The 21,086-nt window shown below is 40.1% G+C and overlaps 1 protein-coding gene across 30 annotated transcripts in view; it reads right to left on the bottom strand.

Annotated features, from left to right (window-relative positions):
* PTK2 (protein tyrosine kinase 2) overlaps positions 1–21,086 on the bottom strand; it is a gene marked incomplete at both ends in the record, with an annotated part of 141,740 nt that overhangs the window by 85,847 nt on the left and 34,807 nt on the right. For 28 of the 30 annotated variants that reach the window (XM_079533518.1, XM_079533529.1, XM_079533533.1 and 25 more), the window contains 2 exons: positions 10,868–10,955; positions 16,533–16,699. In XM_079533518.1, coding sequence (XP_079389644.1) covers positions 10,868–10,955; positions 16,533–16,699 — 255 coding nt within the window. Of the gene's footprint in view, positions 1–10,867; positions 10,956–16,532; positions 16,700–21,086 lie in introns of those variants that run through there. The other 2 variants (XM_079533539.1, XM_079533541.1) reach the window with 1 other exon arrangement.

The following is a 21,086-nucleotide window of genomic DNA, read 5'->3' as shown; positions in this document are numbered from 1 at the left end:
AAATTTCCCCTTGCAGACACTACACTCATTCGAGGCTGCTGGTATATCATGATCAAATTTTTATCTTCACAGTTCACTGCCTAGTGGCTTCCAGTACTGAAATAATTCATTTGCTAAACTGAAGAGCTTAAGAACATCCTCAGAATCACACAAACAAATTTGAAAATGCTGCTAGGCTCAAGAAACGACTATTCCATAAACAAATAAGCAAATATTTCCAGTTTTCCTTCCCCTTGCCATCTGGCTTATGAGCTTTCAAAAACTCCACTCATGTTTTCCCAGTTCAAATTTGCAACTACAGGCACCACGACTGGACTAAAATAATTTGAAAGCCCTCCTGATCACAACAGTTTGGAAGAAAAAAAATCAGTCACGACAACCCCTCACAAAAATGAATTGCTGCACTTCATTAACATAAAGTAGTGCACACCCACCTGATCGTTTTATTTTTCAACTTTGGCAGGTATACAAAGACAGTACAAGCTTCAGGAAGCCTGTGGTCGTAACCTGGTGATCTAATTAGACGGAACAATGTTCTATTATGAACAGAAAATGTAATAAGTGGATGTAATTAATTTTATATTGCTTTTTTTTTTTTTCTCAACACTTGCCTGAACACATTCTTCTCTAAATTTCAGTAGGTTTAAGAAAAAAAGCAGATTCGATTTCTGCTCCCACATTACCAATAAGAACTTTTCTTACTTTCCTTTGCCTACTATGTTAGAGCAACGCATGAACCAATCAAGGTCACATCAAGGTATGAATTTTGCAAGTTTCAGCATAACTTGCATAACATCGAGGAAAAAGCCTGAGCAAATATCAAATGGAAGAGACGTAAGAGATAATGCAACAGCAATTAAGTGTGCTGTCATAAGACAACTGAATGGTTTTCCTTCTGTGTTTGCTCAATTATGACTATTATTCTTGCTATTAATACAGATAATGAAAATTGAGAAATTTTTTCATCTGTTTAAGAGAAAAAAGGGCTTATTCTGAAGAGCTAAATCCTGAATATATAAATAAGCAGACACAAAACTTTAACTGTCAACACATCTGAAGAGCTTGACAAGTTCTTCTTGTTTATAACTGACTCAAAAGTATGTGAAGAGGAGGATGAGCCCAGACCAGTGTTTAAAACAAGATCCCCTAAAGGCTAAATCAGAAAAACGTCACGTAGCATCAGTTTATATAAATGTATGTCAAATCTAGTATTCAAAAACCCATTAAAAATAAAACAAAACAAGCAAACAAAAAACAACTGGCCAAACAAGAAAAAGCAACACAGCTTTTTTTTCACTCGTTATCTGCAGTTATAGTAACTACACGACCTACCTCAAACAAGATGCTCTGGCATCAATACACCTCAAACTTCTAGATGAGTACTACCATACAAAAGGAACCCACCACATAAATAAGGAACCTATGAGTACTACTACTATCTTACTACTACTACTATATTAAAGAAGCCTATAAACAGGCAGGGAACCAACTCTTTGAAAGGGTAGATAACAGGACAAGGGGAAATGGTTTTCAGGTGAAAGAGGGAAGATTCAGGTTGGATGTCAGGGGAAGTTCTTTACAGATTGAGAGAGGTGAGGTGCTGGAACAGGCTGCCCAGAGAGGCTGTGGATGGCCCGATGTTCAAGGCCAGGTTGGATGGGGCCCTGGGCAGCCTGGTCTAGTATTAAATGGGGAGGGTTGGTGGCCCTGCATACAGCAGGGGGTTGGAACTTCATGATCCTTGAGGTCCCTTCCAACCCAAGCCATTCTATGATTCTATATTAGTACTGAAGTAACTGTACTTGTATTTGCCCACTTGGGCTGATGAGTAAGAACTGAAGTGCAGCCTAAGCTTCACATTGCCATCAATCTCTCTGTCATGCCAACTACAGACTACTGCAACTAAGCAATGCAGTATATGAAAACTATGAATGCCAAGCAGAAACGCGCTTTTCAGATACAGGAAAAGTGTCTTTCATATGCCTTTCATATGCCTTACAACATGTGGAACAGAACACATGCTGCTTGTTCAGAAAACACAAGGTTAGAAAGGAAACTAACATTTAAATACAAGAATCATAGAACAGTTTGGGTTGAAAGAATGTCACAGTCCAAAAAAAATCTAAGCCACGATATATTACGTTGACATATTAATACCCTTTCTTGACCAGTATTTACCTTTTATTCTCACCAACGCATGTTTTTCATCACTGCTCGGCCAGAACAAAAATATCTGTAATGTTTCAAGTCTTTCAAACAATAAAAGATCAGAGATACTGTTAAATCATAAGAAAAGGAGGTGAACCATGAAATAGTAAGTTTTTTTCCACAAGGAAGACATGCACGCAAACAAAACCCAGTTGCACTGGACCAGTTTCCCTTCTGATGTCAGACTTTAAAATATTTCTTCTTTTACTTAAAAGGACAAATTGCAGATTGCCTAACTTGTAACTTCTCAAAATTCACTAAAAAACAGCAAGCACTCTGACAGCTGTATCAATGGCTAGCTATGAATGGTTCCAGCTGGTACAATTTAAAATAAAAATTGGAGACAGGGGAAAGCCCACGTTTGTGAAGATGAAGAAATCAGAGAACAGCCCTATGCTAGAACACATGATCTAAGAAGAAATCTATCATGGGCTTCGTATTTTGTATACCAGCTGCTACTTTCAGAAGCCATCTGCTTCATTTTTCGGCACACAAGTTTTTTTAATGCAGCTGCAGTACTTCAGAAAAGCACTCACTTGGGCTGATGAGCCATCTTGCCACTGCAGTTCTCAAAAACACAACGTGGGATTCAAATTTCTTTATTAAGAAGAAGAGCAAAACAATTTTGAACTGAGTACCAAATTCTTTCCATGAGTTCAGGGATTTTAAAAAGCCTTCTTATTCTGCCTTAAAAACATATTTTAGTTTAAATTTATACCCCAAAATGTACATATTAAACACAATTACCAAACTTTCTATTAAGTTTTGTTTTCAGACATAAACACTGTGGAAATTCTTCAGCAACAATTCTATCAAATGGTGTCTCAGTACCAATATTAGCCCCTGTGCTGGCTCTCCCATCTCATTTCATGTTACCAAGGAATTTCCCACAGGATTACAACCAATTTTTCAGAAGGACGTTTTAAAAATAAGCAATCTATTTCTCTTGCTTTACTTTCACTATCTGTGACCCACTTACACAACTTACAGGTCTGATTTTTATTTTTTCCTTACGATAATTGCTTTGGAATTGCATTTAAACAGCACTTCAGTGGTGAAGGACTCTCCAAAGAGTTAAAAACAAAATCAAAAGGAAACCCTGCCACAACACAGCAATTTAGACAAGCAAATGACAATGCCTTCTGTACCCCCCTTTACTAAGCTGCAGAAGAATCACCATTCGAGTAGCTCAACAGGGCATGGAAGACAAAGGTTTACACTTCAGCACTTTCTCCTTACGCCGTGTGCTCCATCCACAGATTTTCAGATGGTGGTTTTTATCTTTTATATTCAAAAATGCTGTGCCTGTGGTTAGTTTGTCACATTTATATTAACAAATACAACTTCCTTCTTCACCCCCTCTGTTTACAATACTCATTTGTTCTCCATTTAAACAGCTCAGGTGTATTCTAGCACCTGATACGTTTCTCCTATCTGAAGGTGTTCAAGTCACAGAATCACAGAATCACAGAATCACAGAATTGTAGGGGTTGGAAGGGACCTCCATAGATCATCGAGTCCAACCCCCCTGCCAAAGCAGGTTCCCTACACCAGGTAAAGTCCAGGTGTCATAGAATCACAGAATGGCGTGGGTTGAAAAGGACCACAATGATCATCTGGTTTCAACCCCCTGCTACGTGCAAGGTCAGCAACGAGCAGACCAGGCTGCCCAGAGCCACATCCAGCCTGGCCTCGAATGCCTCCAGGGATGGGGCATCCACAGCCTCCTTGGGCAACCTGTGCCAGCGTGTCACCACCTTCTGTCACCACCACCACCACAACCCTAAAGAAATTCCAAGGTATCCCAGTGCCTCACTCTGAAAAGCAAGTAGTTAAGTGACCAAGACAACGACCTAAGCACATTTGTTTTCCCTGCAACCTCGCATTTAAAATTACTCTGTGCACATGTTCAGACTGCATTTTGCTTTCTACTTACTGCAGGTACTGTATGCAAATCCACCATGATCCACCTTACAGCTCTTTCTGCCAGACATAATCCTCTCAAATATTCTATGCTAAATGCTGCAACCTGTTTTGCAGAGTTGAACAGACTGCCAAAAAGCTGTAGCCTTCCAACATGAAGGTCCCAACCCACAAGACTATCGCTTCAGAAATCTTACGCAAAATTTATCCTACAAGATCCATTACTCTCCTGCTTTGAACGAAGTATTTTGTATGCACAAAAGCTCAAAGCATGCTTATAATGTCAGCATTTTTAGGAGCCACCTTAATGACCAAAATGGTAGTATTTAAAACATGCACAGGAGGAAAACATGTGGTAGCTCTCTGCCCCTATTTACCCATCTGATAATGTTAGATATATTATAGGAACTGAATCTGCATTGGAGAAAATTAAGGCTTCAGCTTTTTCTTGTGGAGTTAAAAGCACAGATTCAGTACTGGGATAACATTAATTTGCCATCTGCCCTCAGCTGCTCCTCCTCTCCAACTTCCAAGGTCACATTCTCTACATTATCTGGAGGTGATCTTTGACATCTCTAATTTTGGAAGCTCCTATGTTAATAATAAGGGCATTAGAGATGGGGAGAAAAAAATCAACTTCTGGCAAGGCATTGTTTGGGACAGAATGGCTAAAAATGATCCCTTCTGTCAGTGTGGGCTGATCTCCAGATGTCACTGCAATGTACACTGCTGCTTCTTACATTCTCCACAAAGTAGGACTATACACTTGGGAACCATATAGTGCTCAACCTACTAAGCGTGCCTCGCTAGCAGCTAATTTTATACTCCTCCTTCTGACACAGGGTTTTACTTTTCCAGATCAAATGAGTCCAAAGATCAATGTGATTTGCATTTTGCTCCTCTGACGTGTGTTACACATGCATCAGAACAACACAGGCATCAATACATGAAAACCTGTGCTGAGTAGCTCAAGACCACAAGTGCAAAATAACAGTCACTCACACATGACTGAAAGAAAGCCCACAAGCACTATTTTCACCACTTCTGCTGACAGGTGGGAATTTAAAAATCAGAGCAGCTGCTCTCCTTTGGACCAGGTTTGACTGTGGAAGAAGTATTTGGGAACACCAGTGTGCTTTACATTCCTGGCACAGAGCACTGCTCGCAGGAAGCACTGTGTGACACAGAACGTTTGGAAGATGCAGCAGCAGTGCCACAACTGTACAAGCTGCAAGATCTCCAAGAATATCAGCACAGTTCTGAGGCTGTAAATCAACATTTATAGTTAAAAACAGTACTTTGCAAGGAACTGTGAATCTCAGCCCTTTCAAGAAATGACCCCTACAAAGGGTACCTCACTTTAAATTACTTTCAGAAGCTGTAAAATGCAGACAGGTGATGCTCAGTTTGATGTATTTTTTCACTTTTTAAGCAGTTGCAATTCTTACATTTATTACCATTTTGCTTTAGGGCACCATTTCGCTTAAGGGTTGTGTGTCAACCATTAACTCTTCTTGAAGGATTTTATTTTACTTCTCACAGGCTGCTGCAAATACCAGGAAGAACACATGCTTTTCCTCCTATGTCCTCGATTTTCTTCAAAGCTTTAACTACCAAAGTCATTTGCTTCAGGTCTCCTATTTTTATTACAGCATTAAGAGACGCTGTTATTTAATTAGGTTAAAGAGTCTAATTCCCAGCCTGTACTTCAAATTATATCTCAAGCACCGAAGCCTTATAAAACTTAAATCATTATTATAGTACTTGCCTTGACTTAGAACTTTCTACATGTTCAGGGACAGTATTATAAAAAAGGTATTCCATTTGCATGATGTATTTCTCTAGCACAAAACAGGAGTGATTTTTGTATGTATGGAAATGCATTTGTTATCTTCACAGAAACAGAACAAATAAGTCTCACTGCCTACCAGAAACTTTGTCTCATTTTAGCACACAAAACTTTTTTCTTTTTTTTTTTTTTTTTTTTTTTTTTAAAGGAGACAATTTCTAATGAAAATACACCTGCACTGAACTGGTGTGAGGAAATACGGGATTTCCACAGACAATTCAGCTCAGTTCTTCCAGAACATCATTTATCTGCCCTAACTTCAAGCTCATTCTCTCTCTGCTTGCAATTCCTCCTCCTGTGTTACATAAACCTTGCCTCATTTAAATGGCAAAATCAAAACACAGCCAAAAGTCTCCTTTAATAGATAAGTGGACCGGAGCTGGAAGTATAAAAGTTAAAAGAGGCAGCACAGAGAAAAATTCTACATTGATAAAAATGACCTTTCCTCCTTCTCTGTGATCTAAAAAACCCAAAAGTTACTTCCGAAATATCCTGTTCAAGGCACAGGGTAGCAACAGCAGAACAGCTGAGGCCCAAAAGTTGCTTACCCCCCACTCACATGCAGATGCTTACTGCCTTTTCATCAAGGAATAAACCATCTCCAATTACTATAAGCTAACGTGTTATTCAAGGATAAATGTGTGCAGGCTCTTGTCCCACACTAAAATGCAGGCAATTCAAGTAGCTTACATCTGATTCTAATTACACGAATGTTTTAAAAATCTGTACTCTGTCTTGATGTGAGATCCAGCCTTCATTCCTCACTCTGCTATTCAGCCTGTACCCTTCACTTCCACCTCCCAACAGCATTCACACTGGGACAGAGAGAAAGACACCTGCAGTGAATTCCACCAACACTTTTTTTTTTAAAGCAAACCAAAAACGCTCCAAGAAGTACAAGAAAAACATGACAGTTTCCCTTACCTGACAAAAATTCCAATTTTTAATTCTCCTTTTATACTTTGTTTATTCTGAAGCCTTCTTGAGTATCAGTTTTTAAAAAATTATATAGCTATCTTTATTCTTTTGGGGAGAGGGCTGGAGCATCTCTCCTATGAAGGAAGGTTGAACAAACTGGGCTTGTTTGGCTTGGAGAAGAGAAGGCTCCGGGGAGACCTCACTGCAGCCTTCCAATATATCAAGGGAGTGTATGAACAAGAGGGGGATCACCTATTTACAAGGGTGGATAGTGATAGCACAAGGGGGAATGGCTTTAAACGAAGACAGGGGAGGTTTAGGTCAGATATTAGGAGGAAGTTTTTCACTGGACACACTGGAACAGGTTGCCCAAGGAGGTTGTGGATGCCCCATCCCTGGATGTGGCTCTGGCCAGCCTGGTCTGGTGGTTGCTGACCTTGCACATAGCAGGGGGTTGAAACTGGATGATCATTGTGGTCCTTTTCAACCCAGGCCTTTCTGTGATTCTATGAAATAAGGAAATTATGTACTGATGAAAATTCATTTACAATAGCTTTCCTCATCATCTCATGCACACACTGTTTAAAGGTTGTCGGGTGAGGTTAAAGTTGTTTCACACTGGAGTATCTAATACAACAGGACACAAGTTGCAGTGAAGACTTTCATATGAAGGCAACACAGTAAGTGTATGCAGGCTGTGCAACCACCACTAGGCGCAACCCCATTTGCCTAATTCAGGTGAAACTGCAAGCAGTACCCAAGGGAACAATAGAGTCAATGCAATATCACCAACTAAACGTTCTTCTACTTCATGAAAAAGAGATAACAGACCACCACAGACCTTCACAACCTTTGCCACCTTCTGAACAGACCAGCAAAAAAAGGTTAAATTCTAGCACGACTCTTTTGAACAGGACTCTCAGGTAGGAAATAAGAAGATGACCATAGCATCACTCTTCTCTATTTCCTGTCTCAAAGCTGAACTGCCTGAAAAACAGATGCACTGATAAACTGTATGCTATCACTGTTAGTATGACCGCGTGGGATTAGCATGTTTTGTAATTCTGATGTTATGAACAATTTGCAAGGCTTCCCCCCCACATATTGATTTGAACCATTTGCTGTACAGCTTGCAGACCACAGGCACTCCTGCAAAAGGTCTCATTAAGTGCCCTGCTTTTATACTCCCAATTAGAAGTGATTACGCCCACTGCAGCTGGCTGAATGACTGCCACTGATTGCAAACTACAGTCTGCTCCGGTCTCAGGTTCCTGACTGGTCCAACAAAGAATAAGACAAAGAAAGGTCACAGCATCCTTCATATGGTCAAAACCAAGAAAAAAAAAAGCACAAGTACAAATAAGAAAAAAAAAGCATACGTACAAATACGACAATAATAAAAACAAGGAGATTTACATGTTTGCATAGATTCATACAGGGCAATGCACATACTGAAGTAAATGGGAGTAGTCATGCATGTGGAGTTATAAATGTGTGCCAGTTTTCCCAATTTTCAGTTCAACAGCCTGGTAACTGTGGCTGGGTTTAACTGCATGAATAAAACATGCCTGCTGACAGTGACTAAGGTAATATTTCAGTCTTTTTACCGACGTTCTGTGCTTCTGAAAATCTGTGAAAGATGACAGGTCACTTGGGGATTCAACCTTACCTAAACTTTCAGCTCACCAACTACACTGCTGCTCTGCAATTAAAACTCGGGAAAATCGTTTCACCATTTCCGAAATTCACGGACATTTCACAGGTGACCAAATCACACCCCTTTTCCTGCCCCAAGACGTCCTTAATTTGACAATGTACATTTTTAATCAGCCAGACAACATGTGTTTAGATGTCATTAGGACAGTAACTGGTCCTCAGACATATCTCGAAAACAAAGATTCAGTCATGGGCAGCATCCGGCCCTCAAAATCCTTTTTTCTCATGTGCAACAATACACGAGAACGTAGTTGGCTTTTACATCCAAAAAAAGCCAATTTGAATCTATAGTTGTTACTGCTTTTGTTTGCTTGTTGTAAATTCTTTAACTGAGTCCTATGTTCATCATCTCTAACATAGTTATTTCTGTGCAGAAACCTCATAGTATCTGTGCACATACATATTTATTATTAATTTAATTTTAATATAATTTAATAAATTAACATATAATTTTATTATATTATAATATTATTTACAAGTGCATTTCATTGTTCTTGCCTATACACAACATGCTGTGCCTGACTGCACACTGACTGCGAAGGATGAGCTGTGGTTAGCAAAAAAAGGCTAAAATGCACAATGACAACAAGACAAAGAAAGTGGAAGATTATTTCCATATCCCTCCCTGTTCTAGGTTTGTTTTACACTGCAGCATTATTTCTCAAAATAAATATCTTTTCCTGCTTTCTTTTTATAAGCCAGTCAGGTTATATTACAAGATAGATGTAATTGTCCTAATTTACTCAAGAAGCCAAGTGAGAATTACAGAGCAAAACAGAGCCAGGGACAGTGTACCAGCTCTGAAACTTATGCATGTGATTTCCATGACAACAGAGACCCAAATACCTCACAGGACCCAATAAAGAAGAGCAGTGACTTTTTAAGAACTGCATTTAGAAATGCTTCATGATAATGTGAAAAAGAGAGGGGAAGAGAAAGTACTTGTAAGGTATGCAGAGAAAAGAGATCAGAACCTCTGATATTCACTGTACAATAAAACTGGGATTTGGGGCATCATCAGAAACAATCAGCTGTCTTCTTTCATATCAGTTCCTTCATAAGCCTTCTTGCTACCTTCACACATTTGTACCTTATACCTCCAAGTTTAATAAGAGCATCTTTGTCAAGAAGTGCTGTAAGTACTGCTCTGGCATTTTCAATTCCTTGCTGAAAGAAACAGTGAGGCACACAAGAGAAGAAGCTTCAGGATTGTAGTGCCACTGTTTGCAAATAAAACAAATCTTTATATATACGAAAAAAAGGAAAATACAAGGAAATAAGGGGGAAAAAAAAGTATATCTCAAGGGGCTGAAAAGACCTACCTGCTTCCCTTTCTAGAATCTTGAATACCATAGGAATTAAAAAAAAAAAAAGAAGAAGAAGAATGTAACCATGTGTTCTCACTCAGATTTGAGCTGTGACTGCTGGGTGAGCTTCGTCAAACTATGCTGACAGTTTCTTGATATAGAAGGGGAGCAACCCAAGAAGCTCTCCTGAACTTTTCCTCCCTGCTGTAGGCAGGGACACCTCCCACTAGACAAGGTTGCTCACAGCCCCATTCAGCCTGGCCTTCAATGCTTCCAGGGAGGGAGGATCCACAACCTCGCTGGGCAACCTGTTCCAGCGTCTCACCACACTCACAGTAAAGAATTTCTCCCCAGTATCTAGTCTAAATTCACCCTCTTACGGTTTAAAACCATTTCTCCTTGTCCTGTCATGACCTGCCCTTATAGTAAGTCCCTCCCCAGCTTTCCTGTAGGCCCCCTTCAGGTACTGGAAGGCTGTAAGGTCCCCCATGAGCCTTCTGCAGGCTGAAGAGCCCCAGATCTCTCTGGGATTATCATGTTTTCCTCCTTCCATAACTTCAAAGAGAAAATTTACTCAGAAAGCTGTTAAGCTAAATATGTCTGGTAAAAACATTCCATGGTTGCAGTAAAATCACCTGCTTATTTATACTTGCAAAAGAAATAAAGAAACTCAGCATTTTAATAAAGCAGTAAACACAAAAAGTCACAAAGACAGCGATAAATTTCATCGGAGATGAGACAACATCTGCAGAGCTACCAGAAAAGATCCCCCATCGCTGCTCAGGGAGAAAGGCACCACTGTGGGTTCCCCTTTTTTTACTTTACAAGCGAACTTTAAGTTTTACCAAGTTTTTGTTTCTGCAACACTACATCATGCACATAAACAAAGCAAGGATCTTCCAAACAGATGGCAGTAAAACAGAAAGTAACTGGTAACTGAATATACCTGCTGATAGAAAAAATTTAAAGTTGGTTTGTCCTCAGTGAACTGGTTTAGAAATCCTTTGGGCAGGTATCGAATTCTCAGTTCGTATCTGAAAAACAAGGAAGAGAATTAAACTGGTAAGACAAATAATATCAGACTTCATTGCAACCACAGACAGTCTTCAAATGTACAAAATACAGATAAAATCAATACAAACACTGAAAACTAAGTAAAAATTCTAGCATTTGACCACTCGGAACACTAAATCAGAGAGCACCATACCACAGAGGGCCTGACATTTCATAAACACGTTTTCAAATGACCTGCACATAAAAACAAACATAAAACCCTCATGCTTCCCAAAGCTTCACTGAGGACTGAAGCGTCAGGACCCAGAGCAGATAAGCCATTAGGTGCAGACCCATGAGAAGGGTGCCCTCTGTGAGGTGACAGCAGCACATGAGCTGCCATAGCCATAGGTGTGACTCCCTGCCTCTTCCTTGGCATGACATCCCTGTACAGAGCTCACTGCTCCGAGGGGAAGCGTCAGCAGGGAGCCACATCCTACAGATCCTGCAAAACAGGGGCACAGAAAACAACATTTGTAAAACAATCTTCAGGCTGCAGGTTATAAAAGACATGGAGGATGAAGCCAGGAATAAATGAAAAAATAAGTCAAAAGCACATTTAATGAGAGTCATGTTTTGAGATCTGTCTTGAGAAGGTGCACAAGATCACCCTTTATTGCTGGTCTGTGTTTCCATTTCACGATTGTCACCTTGGTCTTTTACAACGACGGATAGGGGGTATTTCCTTATTCACCTCAACTTTTAACTTTAATCCAAACTGTACCCATTCAGTGGCACTGTCTTTAAGATGATAAAGCTCACAGGCACAGGTACTTTTCTTCCCATCCTGTTTAGAGAGTGGCTGGTTGGATGTCTGGAAGAAGCCAGCATCACCTACCACAAGTGCTTGATCAAGGGAACCTCCAACTGCCTGGAAGGGGAACATTATGATGGAACACATGTTTTGGACAGCTTATCTAATGATGAAGTCTGAAGATAGGGTTGAATTATCACAAATATGAATAAGAACTCTGTATTTGATCATCCAAAGTATAAAGAACAAACTGAGTCAACACTGTTAAGTCACTCTGTACCATCTCTTCTATCTTTCCGTTGTCTTGCAAGGAAAAACCAGAGATTGTTCAGGCCCCATGAAATGCATACAGAACTTATCTCAAATCTTCAAAGAAACACATGCTGACTTTGTCATCTTGATAAAGAGATGAGAAAATATGGGAAAAGTAGTATTTCCTGTACAGAACTTGGTCTGCTTCACTAAGGAGGCATCAGAAGCACTGCTTTTTGCAACAGGATCTTGTGAGAAAAATAAGGCAAGGTAAGAAGCTTGGCTGGGACAGCTACAGTGACCTTCATTACCTATTTATAAAGTAATCTCTGATTACACTTATGGGAATGAAGAAGACAATTTCCACAGGCCAATTCAAGGTTGGGCTTGATTTTCCATATCCTCTAAACATACTTTTTGAAATGCGGCCAACTCAAGAGAGAAGTCCCTTCCTACAAAATGGATCTGCTGGCTGAGCAAGCCATTGATGTCTACCTCCCTTCAGTCTGATAAGAACACTATTCAGAAGACTACAATTCTAGTTGTTGCTATGTATCTGTGTTGGGGTACAGGAGTTTCCATGCACACAGTCTTCCACTCCAACCTTCAGAACAATGGGCATCACAGTGAAAAAGCTGTACGCTTTAAGTAAGCACAGCACACACTGCTGAGTAGTTCCAGGAGCTTCTCTTGGAAAAACAAGCACTACCTGGGCAGAAGCTGAAGAAGAACGGATGATCCAAGTCTTCATACCTCAGGGACAGCAGAAGAAATAACCCAACCACGTAATTTAGTTCCAGCAGGATCTGATTCAGTTTGCATCAGCAGAAAAGGAAACAGAAAAGAGAAGATGGGAACAAATAGGGTGGACACAGTTGGGAGAAAATAGCCTTGTGTGAGATTAATGAACTGCATCAGGCTGCTGAAGGATTAAGCAAGCATTAGGGCTCATAGAAGAAAAGGCAGAGGGTTGGATAACTGGAAGCATGAAAGGGGAGAAGAGATCTGTGAGGTTATTTGTTGCCTCATTAAATCACACCACGAGTCTTCTGGTCTTTGTGCCAGTGCAGAGGCACTTGTGCTGATACAAGAATTTGTAGCACACTACAGCTAAGCAATGGGGCTTCCTTAAGAGTGTCTTTCACCTGTTATAGCCAAAGTACGAATGGCATGCAGTTACAAGGACCAGCTCCACCTATGCACCTTAACCACAGAACAGGAAGATCTCTACCCTATACAGAACACAGTTGTTCCAAGCAATAAAATTTGTTACATGAATCTCTCAATTTTCCCCATATGGGGCCAAAAAAGGGCAGTAACTGGAATGGTGCTTTGGCATATACCATTTTTAAAGGACAGGATAGCTGCTGCGACTGTTGGTAAAGGCATAGCCTTATCAAAAATAATCAGGGCTGATGTAATGATTTAAGACTCACAGATCCTGACGTTCCAAGTTCAACCTGCCATACAGGAATAAAGAATACACGTCAGAGAGGAAGATTAATTCCTGTTTCACTCTTATGCCCTTCGAAACATCCAACCATTAATATAATACTGCAAGTGAAGAGGAATTTCTTCATTAAAAGATGAGTCTGATGCATGCCTTGCTGACATAAACACTAAGAGGAAACCTGAAGCAAATAAATCAAAGGCACTCCGGTCTTTATTACCTTCACATAAAACATCACTGGGGTTTCATTCGTATTTCAATTGTCATCTTGGAACATCTTGCACACACGGGTCTATAGGACTTCATAAAACGTAATGCTTAACAAAGAATTAATTTATGCTGCAGTAAGATAAACCTGACAGCAGCAGTGTCACTGGAATTCAGCAAACTCTCCAACTGTATTTGGATGACCAGAGTTATTCTAAAGCAAATACATGAAATTGTGCTTAAATTATGCAATATTGTTGAAGTGCTAAACCTTGGACATCTCTTTGAGATAAAATAGCATTACTCAGGACTCCCTCCTTCCTACCACTTACTTTCAGGACTCAACTGTTCCTACCTTGTGCAAAACTGTCTTTTTTTTTTTAAGCAAGAAAGAGGTTAATACTATACATAAAAGTAAACATGAAGGTCGGAAAAGACTTCCAGTAAGCAATGATTTCCTGTTTGTCTTTTGCCACATAAATGGTTTTATCCATTGGTACTTTGGCAAATCTCAAGCTGTGTGTGCTCCTGCAAGCGAACTGCTTGCCAGAGAAAAAGAATTTGAAATAACAGAAATCTGGGTGACTTTGTTGCCCTGATGTCCACTAATATTTACTCCTCCTAGACTCTAACTACAGCTGTGTCATCCAGGGCAGTTGCATCCTTGTGCCATGCCACTAGGCCATCCTCCAAAAGGACTATAAACAGGACAGCACCAGACAAAAGCTGCACACACTGGAGACACATTTTACCCTGGTAACCTGCGTACATCCCGCTGACAATCAGTGTAGCTTCCAGCATCTGGATAAGTCCAAAAGAACACTTCAGATCTTATTTCTGAACATCAACTACAAAGCCCTTTTAATTTAGATGATTAAAAAATCCACAAGACACATTTATTGGATTATTAATACTATAGGAAGCTTTCCATCTAAGAATCATTCCAAGACGCCTCTCCCTTTACTCATCTAAATATTTTTACAAGTACAGTCATTTGATCTTAAACACTCTTTTATGGTATTACAAATATGACAGCAATGTTTTGATACACACAGCAAATCTCCACGGGTTTAAAAGGTATGTCAGCTGCATGGATCCGATAACACAGAAAACGACACCTTGGAAAGGTACTGAATAATTTACATCTTATCACAGCTCTTTCATGAGTATTTTATACAATTCCTATTCAGGAACTTCAAAACAATTCATCTAACTTTGCTTTTCAAACCGATTAACTTTGTTCTGCGATGTGCACAGTGTGAGCTGTGCCACGTAATAAGAAATGGTATTGGCACTTGTGCACTATGTGACACATTTCCACCGCATAAATAATTCACATCTTATACACAGCACAATTATCATGGAACTCATTCAGGAATTGCTTACTTCCAAATCTGTATTTTGCAGTATTATCAATGCAAAATTTCTTGTAAGGAAGGACAAAGGTTGACGCACACCCCAGAAACAATAAAACTCAACACGTGTAGAAGAGAACTTCCTAACGTTTCTGGCATGCATGTTTTCAACAATTCTAATTTATTTGATATTATAAAGTCAGGACACTAAAGAGAATTTATAAACTGTGACATCTGCTAGCATATGATGCAAACTCAATTTGCAAAGAATTAAGTATAGACTATTTACAATAATTCTGCAGCAGACAATACTTATAGCCTTCAAGGAATAGAGCAAACTAGCACAAATTGTGGTTATGAATACATTACAGAGAAAAATAGGCACAACCCACCTGCACTGAATCCATAGTAGCACTTCATCAACATTTTGGAATTGTCACAAGTTCAACATTACACTCGGCATTTCAGAACTCCCTCTCTTCTCTAGTAAACTACTGCATCCTTCTGCAAACACTTCCTCTCATTTTTCTGCCAGCAAAGTGGAGAATCTTTTCTGTCTTCCTCTCCAGTCTACATCCTCTCCTGAGCATGCACCCTCACTTTGCTCTTTGTCTCTTTTCAGCTTGCTCTGATAAGGTGAAGAAAACTCAACCTTGAACAGAATACAGTTGGCTGAAAGAAGTGGTATCACCTAACTAGTATCATGCAAATAGGTCAGCAAATGCACCTAGGCTACAAAAGTACAAAAAACAGACATATGTGGTTATGCTTCCATTCTTCATTGATCCTAGTATAACGGATTGCTCCAGGCCTCAATTCCTTAGTTTTATAACTAAAACATTTCAGAACTGCAGATGGATAAACCAACCTACTTCCTGTATTTCATCCCTTCTAAATTCCAACTTTCCTGTTTAGTCTGCATAAATACAGTGAATGTGTAACAATATCTTCTTGTTTTCAGTTAAGCAATAGGATCTTTTAAAATTTTTAGAGGTGTACATACACCAGAGATAGAATCATAGAATCACCAAGGTTGGAAAAGACCTAAAAGATCATCCAGTCCAACCGTTCACCTATTCCCAATAGCTCCCACTAAACCATGCCCCTCAACACAACATACAGCCTTTCCTTGAACACCCCCAGGGTCAGTGACTCCACCACCTCCCTGGGCAGTCCATGGAGGTGGACATAACACCAAGATTCTTGTACTAAAACCTTAGGGACGACAAAACCTGAGACAGGGTTCAATAAACATAGCCCAAGTTTTGAAGATCTTCAGGACATGTGCCAGATTTCTGCTCCTACTTTATGCCTCCTCTAAATCCCAGGTTACATGTATGTGCTTTTCTCAGTTTGTAGGAAATCCCTTCCAACAACAAAAAGCATACTTCACCACTTCCAGCTCTCTGATGCAACAAGTCTTGTTTTGTTTCTATATTACAAGATCTTGCTTAATAAAGGAAATTACAGTCAACTTTCATGACAACGCAAACAGACTCATATGACATGATTTTGACACCGAACAGATTTATGGTCTTACTTCCATTCTTCTGGAGGATGTGCTAGTTCAAATTTCTCTCTCACATTGGATACTCCCATGTCCAGGTGCAGCCAGTGAACCTCCTCAGACTGCAGATGACTGAGTCGCAACCCATAGCAGGCCACATTTTTCACTTTGTGACAGTCCACGATCTTCTGTATTATGCCCTAAAACAGAGAAACACACTCCTTAAAAGCCATAAAATGCAATATGTATTTGTAAATAAATTAATTCTGCAGTAAGACTTCAAAATGTGACCATGTCAAACTCTATACAAAACTATACTAAGCAATGAACAGACAGCACCTTACTTAAGAATACTAAACAATTTAAACTACTGTTTTGGACAAACATCTACAATTTCTGAAGCTTTATTGGCAGAAATCATCACATATGTAGGCTTCTGTGAATCTTACCACAATTAAGCCACTATTCCTTTCATGTAAAGTAACATAATGTAAAAAGCAAAATATAAAAAAACAGATTTGTGGATGAAAGCAAAATATGAAAAAGCAGCACCAGGTCTTTAAAAAAAAAATAATCACCCAATGTACAGCTGGAAAAACGTCTTAGATGCTCATCCTGTTTAGTGCCTGAATTGCCAGGATTTAGCAGGTCACATCACAGCCTCTTGACGTCCCCCACTCCTTTTTTCTTGAGCTCCAACAAATCCCATATAAAATGAGGCAAGAGACAATTATTTGGGACTATTAAATTACAACGTGTTAGTAGATGATGGATTAGCAATCTCTCTAGTGCCCTGTGCTGGGCTGTTCTGCTCTTACCCAGATTAAAAAGTCAGCAGGGGACCAAAGTTGCTGCCTCACAGCCTGCTAGAGAGTAAGCTGCAGGGCAGCAGAGTCCTGCCAGGGCTGAGCCCCATGCCCAGCAGGAGCACAGCTATCACTGCTGCCAGATGCTTCTCTCAGAAAATCATTCTTTCCCTTCTGAGCTGGATGCATCCTACTGAAAATGCTCATTATCCATAGATATATTCATAGCCACATACACAAAATGTTGCTTCTTGCACAACGTTTCAGAGAACATCAACGCACAGGTTAAAGGAGCCAGATGTTGCCAGATGTGGTTTGACACTGCTTCCCCAAATTGATGAGTTTATATCCCAAAGACATAATTTAAGACTCGGATTCTGCAAATTAAGTATGCAAAAGACTGCAAAGAAAACTAATGAAGCACTCAATCTGAAGAGAGGGGGGAGGTGGTACACGTAGGACTGGAAGCATGCTTTTGGTGAGTTTGCACATATCAAACTGCAATTTCTGAAAAAATGTCCCAGAAGCAATAGAGGGCACACTGGAATGTTAAAAAAAAAAAAAAAAAAAAAGCCTATAAGAAGGAGACACAAGCTGTGTTTAGTAAGTTAAGAATCTGAGTTAGAAGCGGGACCATGAAGCCCAGCACCACACCCTGAAAGCATCAGCAAAAGCATCCTTAGCAGTGTCCTTCTCTTCAGCTCCTTCCACAACCAGATGTCCTGCCAAATCCTTGCCTCTACAGGACCTATGCTTGCAGGAAGATGGACACAGGCTCGCAGAGGACTGTATCATCAAGGAGGAAGAATTTAGGAGATACTGTGCAAGTGAGTTTCTTGTAGCCTTCACTAGCAAGTTGTAAAGGTCTCTTACCAGAACAGGCAGTGGTTTTAGAGCTCAATTAAAGTTATCAATGACAGGATACAAAAATTGACTAAGTTGGTTTGTTGCCTCAATGTATAGCTCCTTGTGTTAGTTAGCAAATGAGGCAGAGCAGTTGCCTGTATCCAGAGAAACACACGACAAAACCAAGAGCTCTCAGAAGTGACAGGGGAAAATTTAACCTATTATTCACCCAAAGGACAAGCTCTGCTCAGTTTGTGAACCATACTATTGGCAGGGATGCTCTCAGATGAAGGGCACATTGCCTGCTTTTCTATACACACACATAAAACAGGGATTCATTCATTTTCACTGCTTACTGATCACTGCAAGAACAGAGTACATAAAATGCAGGCATTTGTTAATGGAAATCCATTCCTTCCCATGTTTCTTTGCTGTAAGTCGATAGTGAAAATGGCAGTACAAAAACAGTTACGCCTGCTGTGGGAAGAAATGACTCTGGAATTAAAAATACGTGTTTTTTGATGATCATGAACAACCAAGAACGCTAATGCATAGGGCAGCTGAGATGATTAGTATCTACACAGGAAAGAATCAAGCTGGATATTTAAGAACCTTTCTAGTTTTCAGGTTGAGATTTCAAAAGAACTTCAGCAGCCACATACTTTAATTCCCAGCAAAAGCAAGACAGATTTTCAAGCTTCTATGCCTTTCACATCATTAACCAGTTCTAGACCAACTGCAGAATCAGTGCAAACATAATGCAACCAACAATCTATTTCAAGAGGGCAGAATGATCCCTCTGATCCAGCAATTAGTATCACAGCAAGCAAACAAATTAGCAGAAGTCTATATTGCAACTCAAGAAAAAGAGATAGTTGTATTAGTGCAAAGATGGAGAAGTGTTTGAAAATACCATCTAAAAACTGCTTTGTATATCCAGAAAAGAAAGAGCAATGCTTTGCATGAAACAAACATTGAGTTGCTTCTTTTAGAAAAAAGAAGATCCAAATGCTGCAAGTCCTCCAGTACTTGAAGGGAGCATATAAACAGGAGGGGGAATGACTGTTTAAGAGAGTGGATAGTGATAGGACAAGGGGAAACGGTTTTAAACTGAGACAGGGGAGGTTTAGGTCAGATATTAGGAGGAAGTTTTTCACACAGAAGGTGGTGAGGCACTGGAACAGGTTGCCAAAGGAGGCTGCGGATGCCCCATCCCTGGGGGCATTCAAGGCCAGGCTGGATGTGGCTCTGGGCAGCCGGGTTGTTGTTTGGTGACCCAGCACATAGCAGGGGGTTGAAACTGGATGATCATTGTGGTTCTTTTCAATCCAGGCCGTTCTGTGATTCTATGATTATTTATACATCAGGCAATCTGGATTTTGAACATTCAGAGTCACAGCTGCAACAAGTATAACCCACCACTACAACAGCACTGTTCATTCAGCAACAGAAATTCACAATGCAACACCACAGCATGCAAACAGTGTAGTAAGATCCTGAACAGCATGACAACTTTTTTTTCTCTGGCTGCTGTTTCAAAACTGTACAAAAATAATCTCTAAGAGTTGCTTTGGCATCACGGCCATAATTGGGCCAGTGTCTTTAACTCCCATGGGGTAACAAACAAGGCATCCAGCCTCCAGGGCTTCTGACAGCCTTGCAAGCCACGTGGAGATGCTCACAGTACCAAACACAGACACCACCATTGCACTTTGGGACCAGTGTCAGATCCTCTGTCTTGCACAGTCACAGTGCGAGAAGCCTTGCCACGAGCACGCTTGGTGTTTTCCCCAGGAGCAGAGCCGAATGCTTAATCAGAAGTTTCTAAAGAAAACATTTAACTGTTTAACCACTGCACACAGACAGTAAAACACCCTGCTGAAAACTCCAAGTTGAAAGGGACCCATAAGGATTATTAAGTCCAACTCCTTTACACCTAACAACCTTCAGCACCACCGAAGAAAACTGAAACCTCTTCAGACTAGACTGCAACCACCTCTTAGCTCAGGAAGCTCTTCAGAGGCATTCTTCAGTGAAAACCAAAGAGTTAAGGAACATCTTGATGACACTGCCAACTTTGGTGACAAACTTAGAGCTTCAAACCCATCCCAGCTGGAAATCCTGGCAGGAGAGCTGGACTCCAGTGGACATCTACACCAGAATAACATTTTTCTTCGGGTGTAAACTGGGTGTCCATGTGAATATCAATTTCTACCAGTTTTCACCCATCTGTTGTCACACTCATCCAAACACAGAGCTGCAGTGAAGTCACACAACCATATGTAAGCTGGGTGCTGTTTACTGTAATCACATTGTCTTTAATTAGGTTTGCAGAGCCGACATTTACATCCCAAACACAGAGTAGGCCAGTACAGCTGAGCAAAAGAGAATGGGAAGCCCTTAGAGAAATCTTCTATCAGTAACAGGTGATAGGTCATCTGTTCCCTCCCTTTAGCTCAAGAGTGGAGGCAAAAACAAAATTAAAAATAAAGAATATAAATATAAGAATATAATATTCTTCTCATAAAGAACCACAAAGCTGGATAGCACTGATTTTCACTTATTCGTTCAAATAACTCAGTTACTCAACAGGTAATTTGCAAAATAGATTAATATTTGTCCTCAATTAGAAGTTAAAAGCATCCAAGAATAGAATTTAAAGTAAAGTACAGTTAGGAATCTGCTGAAAATCAAGACTAGCCAGAGAAAGGCTGAAAGACACAAAATCGCAGAATGGCACTTTAAATATCGCCTAATTCCAACAGCCTGCCACTGGCAGGGCTGCCAAGCACTAGATCTGCCCAGTATCCCACCCAACCTGGCCCTGAATATCTTCAGAGATGGGGCAAACTCTGCCTCATCACCTTTCAAGAAAAAACAAATAATTCCTAACATCTAACCTAAATCTCCTCTCTTTTAGTTTAAAGCCATTCTC

This window comes from Tetrao urogallus (assembly GCF_951394365.1).
Source record: "Tetrao urogallus genome assembly, chromosome: 3".
In the NCBI taxonomy this organism is placed as follows: domain Eukaryota; kingdom Metazoa; phylum Chordata; class Aves; order Galliformes; family Phasianidae; genus Tetrao; species Tetrao urogallus.
The sequence above is the reverse complement of the archived record's forward strand: the minus strand, read 5'-3'. Positions and strand labels throughout refer to the sequence as shown.